The 9,784-nt window shown below is 35.5% G+C and overlaps 1 protein-coding gene across 1 annotated transcript; it reads left to right on the top strand.

The window, feature by feature from the left end:
- Positions 1 to 4,412: 4,412 nt before the first annotated feature.
- On the top strand, positions 4,413 to 5,366 carry LOC118999693 (olfactory receptor 5T2-like). Its single transcript, XM_037064392.1, has one exon. The coding sequence runs from the start codon at positions 4,416 to 4,418 to the stop codon at positions 5,364 to 5,366; it is 951 nt and encodes a 316-aa protein (XP_036920287.1). The 5' UTR covers positions 4,413 to 4,415.
- Positions 5,367 to 9,784: the final 4,418 nt, after the last annotated feature.

The following is a 9,784-nucleotide window of genomic DNA, read 5'->3' as shown; positions in this document are numbered from 1 at the left end:
AGAAGAAAACATAAGTACTAAACTTACAGACCTTGGTCTTAGAGAATATTTTATGAAGGCAAGACAAGCAAAGGCAAAAATAAATGAGTGGCAAGACAAGCAAAGGCAAAAATAAACTAAAAAGCTTCTGCACGGCAAAGAAAACTGTGCAAACAGTTTTGTTTGCAAACAAAAAAAGCAATCAACCAAATGGAAGAAGGTGTTTGCAAACTACAACTTCAACAAGGACTTCATATGCAACATATATAAATAACTAATACAACTTAGTGTCAAACAATTGTGTTACAAATTGGGCAGAGGACCTACAGACACTTCCCCCAAGAAGACATAAAAAAGGCCAACAAAAATATAAAGAGATGTCCAATTTCACCAGCTATTAGGGAAATGCATACCAAAACTACAATGAGATACCACCTCACACCTGTTAGAACGTCTATTATCATCATTAAGACAAAAACTAACAAGTGTTGGACAGGTTGTGGAGAAAAAGGAATCTGCATTCACTGTTGGTATGAAAAACTGTAAAGAGGGTCCTCCAAAAAGTAAGAATAGAGTTACCACATGACTCAGCAACCCCTCTTTTAGGTATCTATCTCCAAATTTTGAAAACATTATTGGCAAAAATATATGTACCCCTATGTTCATTGCAGCACTACTAATGGTGGCCCAGACATGGAGACATACACAGTGTCCTTCAAAAGATGAGTGGATAAAGAAGATGTGGTACATATACAATGGGATACTACTCAGCCACAGGAATAAATGAACTACTGCCATTTGTGACCATATGGATGGACCTCGAATATATCATGCTAAGCAAAACAAATTGGTCAGAAAAAGCTAAGAACCAAATGATTTTACTGAAATGTAGGATATAAAACTGAAACTCATACACACAAAAACAGTATTGCGATTACCAGTGGGATGGGATTTAGGGAAGAAATAAAGGGATAAAGGAGATCAAATCTATGGTGACAGAAGATGATTTGACATTGGAAGGTGAGCACATGATGCAATACTCAGATCTTATTTCATAAAAATGTACACTTGAAAGCAATATAGTCTTATTAACCAATGTTATCCTGATAAATTTAATAAGAAATAAAACAAAAAATACAATAAGTATAGATGCAAGAAAAAATAATTAATGTTACTGATCATCAGGAAAATGCAAATCTAAAATATGACTGTACTAAAAGGCCAGAGGACTCTGGTTATTTAATAAATATCAACATGTAGTAAATTATTCCATAACCATTTTCTTTTTAATTACTGAGTAAGTCACCCTGTTGCTATCTGGAACTGGAAGATAATTGGAGCATATTCCCCTTGGGGAAATTCTAGTGTTTTTCATCAACAGTTCTGCAAAGGAATATAAATAATGTAAATTCATTGCATTCATAATCTATCTCAACCTATCTTTGTTGGTACACAGTTAAGAAGAGAAAATGGTAGGTCATTTGAAAGGTATTTTGTGAGAAAGAGCCCAGAAATGTTAAGGACAAATGTTACAAAATCCCCATTACTAAACCCTTTACTTGTTGCCTATGGCATAGGTAAGTAAATGCAACAAAGAAGTATGAACTATTGAATTCATGTTTGTAGAGTTAAGTAATAATTTTTCAAATTGAATGTATGTTTTCATTTTTCTGATGGAAAAAGATCAGATTAAAGCAAGAACAGTAAAGAAAACACCTAACCTATTCAAATACCTGAGGGCTTTTATTTTGCTCTAATGAGGGATCAACCACCTTATATTTCACCAGCTTTGTGATGTAGAAGCCACTTCATGTTAATGCTATTTTGTAATGTTTCTCCAGTCTTAGTGTTTAAAATTTATCTAAATGTTTCTCTAGTCTTAATGTTTAAAATTTATCTAGACATATATCAAGAATCATGTTTTATTTCCCTGAGAGTGACAATAGGAGAGGGCAACACAGGATGAGGCCATGATACTGTGAGAGATAGTGTAACACTGGGAAGTGTGCACACACTCTGCAAGAGGTGCAGGATTGATTGCTGGCTCTGACATGACTTAGCTGTGAGAGTTGCTAGAGAGGTGAAATAACCCCATGTGCACAAAGGTCCATTGCTGCTGTGTGCGCTCAGTGCACGGCTGTTATTATCTTCTCCCCCTTTGCCCACTTACTGCTTCAGTGTTGAGGCAAAGATATTTGAAATTTTATGCCTTCTTTTAAAACTTTATTTTTAGACTGTTCCATGTATCTATACCTCTGTTTCTATATTGTTAGTTTATTTTGTTAATTTGATTTCACATTTAAGTGAGATCATATGGTATTTGTCTTTCACTGATTGGCTTATTTTATTTAGAATAATAATCTCCAGGTCTGTCTGTTTATTATTTAGCGAAACAGATCCCAAGACTGTCTCAAAACGATGGAATTCCTTTTCATGGCTGTGGGGTATTCCATTGTGTAAAAGCACCACAGCTTTTTTATCTGCTCATCTGCTGATGGGTACTTGGGCTGTTTCCAGACCTCGCCTATTATAAATAACACTGATATGAACATAACTAAGGTGCATATATTCGGTTGAATTGGCATTTTGGTATTCTTAGGTTATACTTCCAGAAGCGGGATCGCTGGGTGAAAAGGCAGACTGACAGTTGTCAGAGAAGATGGGTGAGGGGATGAAAGAAGGTGAAGGGATTATCCAGAGAACACATATGCACAGCCCGTAGACACAAACAGCAGTGTGGTGATGGCCTGAGGGAAAGGGGCAAGGGCTGGGTGAAGGTGTCAGAAGGAGAAAAATGGGGAAAACTGTAGTGATGTAAACAATAAAAAATAAAGTACAAAATTGTATTTTTGAAGTGGTTTTGCGTATTACTAATTCTCTATAAATCACTTATAACTCTAAGGACTTTCAATATATTTTAATATTGACTTAGCTATACTTAGTATAAATTGTATTTTCGTATCTAGTAAAATTTAGCTGAGGATTTACCATAGTAGTCTTTCACTATTGTACCTACCCAGCTGAAATTAAGTGCACAGCAGTGTAGCAAATGGAATGGTGGTGAGCTGTGTGTAAGTAGAGGGGGAAAATCACAATCAAAATACAATTGATTGGATTTGATCTGGAAAGAATAATGTTTTAGTGAGTATTATTAATCACAAAACAAATATATTACATATAGACAAAGAATGAAATATCTGGCTCAAAGCTCTGGTCACTTATTTTTAAATGATTAATTACAAAATTAGTTTTAAGATCTAACATTGGCTAATGTTTTAAAAATAAATACATCTGATGACAAAAGTTCAGTTGTTTTGGCACCTTCAATTTATAACTAAAAACTGACACATTTAAAGGAAATTGCTTTATTTATGGCTTTACAGATTTAATAGTCTGTCTGGCTATATGCCATTACATCTGCTTGGTCACTCAATCATATAACTGCTTTAAAGAGAAGTCAACTTTGAAGAGAAAGCCTAATCAGACACCTGACATTGAATCATGAACCTGGGAACACACATTTTCAGAACTAAATCCAATGTCATTTGTCTTGAACAGGTGTATCTTTGCATTGATGTCAAGACTGTCAAGATGTGTATTCAGGATGATCCTTTTCTTGTGACTCTTGATCACATCTTAAAAACTAGATTTCATTATATTCATCAAAGTGTTATTATTTCTTACTTTGGTTTAATTAAATTGTGAGCATCATCCTTAAAACTTCTTCATTCATTCTTTTGGATAGAACCAACAGGATCTAGTAGAGTTGGAAAATGTTTAAGATTAGCTCATAAAGTATTACAATCCAGGATGCAGCTACTCTGCAGAACCAAACTAGTTCAGCAATTGTCTATTTAGTATAATTGTCAAGATTCAAGTTTATTTACATATTTCTGACTTTCAATTTCTACTCCAACATTATACAATGAGTAAATATTAATGTCCTCTTTCCAAGGAGACTAGTTTATAGCACATCACTTTACACTATTACTGAAAGGTTCAGAATGCTGATGTTCTATTTCAATGCTCTGCACACTGATATGATACATCATATGCATCAATATAAAAAGAAAGTGACTTTTTAACCAATCATTTCGTGTTCAATGTGCTTTAACAAGAAAACAGCTGATAGAATACAGTTGTAAACTAATCAGTTGACCTGATGGTTTTGGAAATGACATGGGTTCACATAGTGACGGGACACCCCTCTTTTCCATTTAATTTTGCAGTGAGTGATGTGAACACTTGACCCACTGTCTTGTCTCTGTCTTATCCGCAACAAGGAAATTTTGTGTTGCCAAAAAAGAAATATGAAGACATATCTCATGTTCCCTTGCATCACAATACTGAGTCACAGTTATGTTTATTTCCTTTGTAGTAAATGAATTATAATTGTATGAACTTCTTCATGTTTGAATCATGAGGAAGATTTCATCATGAAGAATGTCACTGAAGTTACTACTTTTGTACTGAAAGGCTTCACAGACAATCTTGAACTGCAAATTATCTTATTCTTCCTGTTTCTAGTGATTTACCTGTTTACTCTGGTGGGAAATTTAGGGTTAATTGCATTGGTTATTGGGGATTCGCAGCTCCACAACCCCATGTACTATTTTCTGTCTGTGCTATCATCTGTGGATGCCTGTTATTCTTCAGTAATTACTCCAAATATGTTAGTAGATTTTCTGTCAAAGAAAAAAGCCATTTCATTCCTTGGATGTGCAACACAGATGTTTTTCGCAGTTACTTTTGGGACCACAGAATGCTTCCTCTTGGCTGCAATGGCATATGATCGCTATGTGGCAATCTACAACCCTCTCCTGTACTCAGTGAGCATGTCACCCAGAGTCTATGTGCCACTCATCATTGCTTCCTATATCGGTGGCATTTTGCATGCTTGTGTGCACACGATAGCCACTTTTAGCCTATCTTTCTGTGCCTCCAATGAAATCAGACATATCTTTTGTGATGTCCCTGCTCTCCTCGCTATTGCCTGTTCTGACACTCACATAAACCAGCTTCTACTCTTCTACTTTGTGGGCTCCATTGAGATCTTCACTCTCCTGATTGTCCTGATCTCCTATGGCTTCATTCTGTTGGCCATTCTGAGGACAGGTTCTGCTGAGGGGAGGAGAAAAGTCTTCTCTACATGTGGCTCTCACTTAACAGGAGTATCAATTTCTCATGGAACTGTTCTCTTCATGTATGTGAGACCAACCTCCAGCTACGCTTTCAACCATGACATGATAGTGTCAATATTTTACAGCATTGGAATTGCCATGCTGAATCCCATCATCTACAGTTTGAGGAACAAAGATGTACATAAGGCGATGAAAAAAGTGTTTGGGAAAAATATGGTTATCAGTAAAGTATCTTTTCATAGTTGAATACAAATTGAAAGAATTGAAAGTGGTTACCTGTGTTCAATATCAAAAAGGTATTTTGAAAATGTTTTGTTTTAGTTTATTAATGTATTTCTGTCTTCTTGCATATTTTATAATAAAGATCACAGTCAAACTTCTGCCTATTCTGTCTTTGGTTTTTTAAAAAGTTATTGTCTATTTTCTTCTTAATACGTTCTTGCTGATATATGTATTTACACACACACACACACACACATATATACATATATATATATATATGTGGATTTTGATCCTGCTTGATATAATACAAATGCAAAATAAGCATACATGTGTGTAGTCATTACTTTAGAAAGTTGTGAATTGTTTATTTCTCTCCATGTAGCATAGCGACTCTAATATTTGCAATTTAAATAGTATTATGGTTTAGCTCACTAGCTTGATCACATACCACCTAATAAGTAACAATGCCACAGCTTACATTAGCCCAGACCACCTTCCATGAAACCATTGGTATCTGACTGCAGTTCAAAGCACTAGGCTCCATTCTTATGTCCATGCATTGGTAGCCACCTAATCAACAGTCTGTGTTTGGGGGACCACAGAAAATGTGTTCAAGTTCTTAGTGTCATTGCCATACTCTTTGTGAAGGTGCAATTCTTGCCATTTTGTTCCTTTACCCAGGCCGTACATATTAAACCCATCTTTCATATCACACAGAAGACAAAGTCTAGGAATTAACATTCATCAAGATGATACTTAAACTAAAAATGACAAAAGAAAAGCACAAATCAGAGGAAGGTGCAGCTTGCTGGCAGATTGGGTCTCTTCCCAGATCTAAGCCCCAGCCCATAGTGGGATTTCCTACAGTCCTGGTTCTGACTCGACTTCCAGCGCTCTTTTTATTGACGCCTGCACCTCTGTCATGTCCTTGCACGTGCCACCATGGGTCCAGGCTCAAGAACCAGTGTACAAAGTGAACCTTCCCAATGCTCGTGTTTAGCCCAGCTTCCAACAAACCTCATTTTCATTGCATAAGTATATCTACATCAAAGAAAAAAATATTAAGTTGTAGTGTTCTCCCCTCCTTCCTGTCTTTATAGAAATTTTGTGTGTATTTTTAATTGTTATCTTATGAAAACATTCTCTTCCTAAAGGGGTGTCTTTTTTAAAAATAAGCAAAATAATCTTCTCAGAAGTAAAGCCCAACCTAAGAATATTTCCCTGATGGAATAATTATGTTTAAATAACACCTCAACAAGCATGCACAAGAGTATGTTCTCGTCCATTGTTTCCTCTTTAAAAGGCTCACCCCACCATGCAGCCCTCCTTAAAATGTTAAAACTAAACCATAGTCACTGATACTCATTATCGTCACATATCCGTATGATGCAGGGGATAATGAAGACTGACTCTGTGTGTGTGTGTGTGTGTGTGAGAGAGAGAGAGATTTAGCACTGAAGGGATCCTTAACACAGCTGAAAATCACAAATATGAATACATTTTTGCTTTGCAATTTTGAAAGACTGAATCAAAAATAATCACAAATACAGCAAAAGAATTAGCCTTAGAGAAGAGAAAATAGATACAAGTACTCTTAAATTAAAAAATAGGTTAAAATTTTATAGAACTATGGGTAAAGAATGCTCATGGACAGTTCACAAAAGAAGCAACCTGTAGGCCAATGAATATATTTAACATTACTAATTACTTGGAAAATACAAAGGTAAAAGGATGTAAAACACTCCCACACTCATAACATTGGCAAAAATTAAAACTAGAGGACTATCAACTGAAAAATAAAATATATGAACTTTATTATTGTTCATTACAGAGAAGATTTAGAAGCAACTAAAAATTCCCATCNTATAAAGGAAAGAATAAACAAATGGGATCTCATCAAAATTAAAAGCTTCTGCATGGCTAAGGAAAACAGTATCAAGATAAAAAGAGAAGCAACAGCTTGGGAAAACATATTTGCCAATGATACCTCAGATAAGGGTTTAATCTCCAAAACATACAAAGAACTCACTCGACTCCACTCAAAGAAGACAAGCAACCCAATCAAAAAATGGGCAGAGGACTTGAACAGACATTTCTCCAAGGAGGACATACAGAGGATCCAGAGACACATGAAAAGATGCTCAATATCACTAGCTATCAGAGAGATGCAAATTAAAACCACAATGAGATACCACTTAACACCAGTCAGATTGGCTATCATAAACAAAGAAACAAACAACAAGTGCTGGAGAGGTTGTGAGGAAAAGGGGACCCTAGTTCACTGTTGGTGGGATTGCAGACTGGTACAACCACTATGGAAAATAGTATGGAATTTTTCTAAGAAAACTAAAAATGAATGTGCCTTTTGACCCAGCAGTTCCACTCTTGGGAGTATATACTAAGAACCCTGAAACATCAATCCAAAAGAACCTATGCACCCCAATGTTCATAGCAGCACAATTCACGATAGCCAAGAGTTGGAACCAACCTAGATGCCCATGGGTAAATGACTGGATCAAAAAACTATGATACATTTACACAATGGAATTCTATGCTGCAGAAAGGAAGAAGGAACTCCTACCCTTTGCAACATCATGGATGGAACTGGAAAGCATTATGCTGAGCAAAATAAGCCAGGCAGTGAAAGACAAATATCATATGATCTCACCGTTAACAGGAATCGAAACAAACCAAACAAGCAAGCATAATACAACCAATGACACTCAAATATGGAACAGGCTGTCAGGGTCCAGAGGGGAGAGGGGAGAGAATCATAGGGGAAAAGGGAATGGACTCACATGAACAAGTATAAAGGACACATGGACAATAACTAAGGGGGGGGGTGGAAAGGGAAGGGAGGCGGGGAGCATGCGGTGGGGGGCGGGCAGGGTTAGGAATATAAGACAGAAACCTATACTTGAACAAGAATTAAATAAAAATTATATTTTAAAAAAATTAAAACTAGAGGACTATCAAGTGAAGAATAAAAATATATGAACTTTATTATTGTTCATTACAGAGAAGATTTAGAAGCAACTAAAAATTCCCATCGCCTTGGCTGCTGTAGCTCAGTAAATTGAACATGGGCCTGTGAAGCAAAGGCTCGCGGTTTGATTCCCAGTCAGGGCACATGCCCGGATTGCAGGCCAGTTCTCAGCAGGGGACACACGAGAGGCAACCATACATTGATATGTCTCTCCTTCCTTTCCCCTCTGAAGATAAATAAATAAAATCTTTTTAAAAAAATCCATCTACTCTAAATGCATGAACTAGATTCATAACAATCAAGATAATTAAATCTGGTAATAGGATGACTGAGAAATATATATACCAAGAACAAAATGATGTAAACATTTTAAATACACTTATATAATGTCTGAAATCCAATTAAATACATTTTAGAACCATATCACTAACAATTATATATGTGTATGCATTATATATACATATTCACACATACATATTTATTATATATATACATTATATAATGTGCATATGTGTATATAGTATATATCAATGTATCCAGGAGTAAGAGTACTTACATAATGTGAATGTATTTACATCAGAGTAAATACATTCTATTTTTTTAAATGATGCATAAAGCTTAGGACATTAGAGTAAGTGAAATAAGCTAGTCACAGAACTACAAATACTGCCTGAAACCTTTTACATAAGGCTTTTCAAACAATCAAACACATAAAAGTGGAAAGTAGGATGGCAGTTGCCAGGAAGTGGGAGGAGGGAGAATGGCTATTGCTATTCAATAGGCATAAAGTTTTAGTTTTTCTAGATTACATCCAGGAATATATATGCAACAGTGTGCCTGTAGTTCACATTTCTGTATTTGATACTTAAAACTCTGTTAAGAGGGTAGATATCATGTTATATGTTCATACCACAATAAAACTAAATTAGAATATTTAGAAACAGAAAAAGGTTGGAATTGTTAGTAACTGTTGCCTCTAGATGGATAGTGGAGAATGGGAATGAGAGAGGTTTTTTTCAATGGAAATTTAGTTTATATGTAGTTGTGTATGGCTTTAAAATAGTGAATTTTATATGATAAAACTATTGCTTAATGTGGGTGATAAAAAACATGATATTTAGAAGGTTATTTTTCTGTGTATGTGAGTGTGTATAGGCATGTGTCTGTTTTTTAAACGTATTTTGAAAGGTGAATCTTGTGATTCAATGATAGCACTATCTTAGAGTTTTGACTGCTTGCCCAAGGTAAATTTACCAAGTATCCTAATTAAGACTTAGGGAGTGGAATATAGGACTTAAATGAGAGATCAAGTTGTAACATGAAGCATCGATACCAAACAGCATAAAAGAAAGAGTTTTTCAAAAATCTTCACAATGTTATAAGAATGCTAAATAGATGGGAAGTTGGCAGAGCTGATGAGGAATGAGAGTCGTGTTAACTAAAAGAGTACAGACTG

The sequence above is a fragment of the Sturnira hondurensis genome, unplaced genomic scaffold, assembly GCF_014824575.4.
Source record: "Sturnira hondurensis isolate 20B ecotype Veracruz unplaced genomic scaffold, ASM1482457v3 Scaffold0015056, whole genome shotgun sequence".
Taxonomy (NCBI): Eukaryota; Metazoa; Chordata; class Mammalia; order Chiroptera; family Phyllostomidae; genus Sturnira; species Sturnira hondurensis.
The sequence above is the reverse complement of the archived record's forward strand: the minus strand, read 5'-3'. Positions and strand labels throughout refer to the sequence as shown.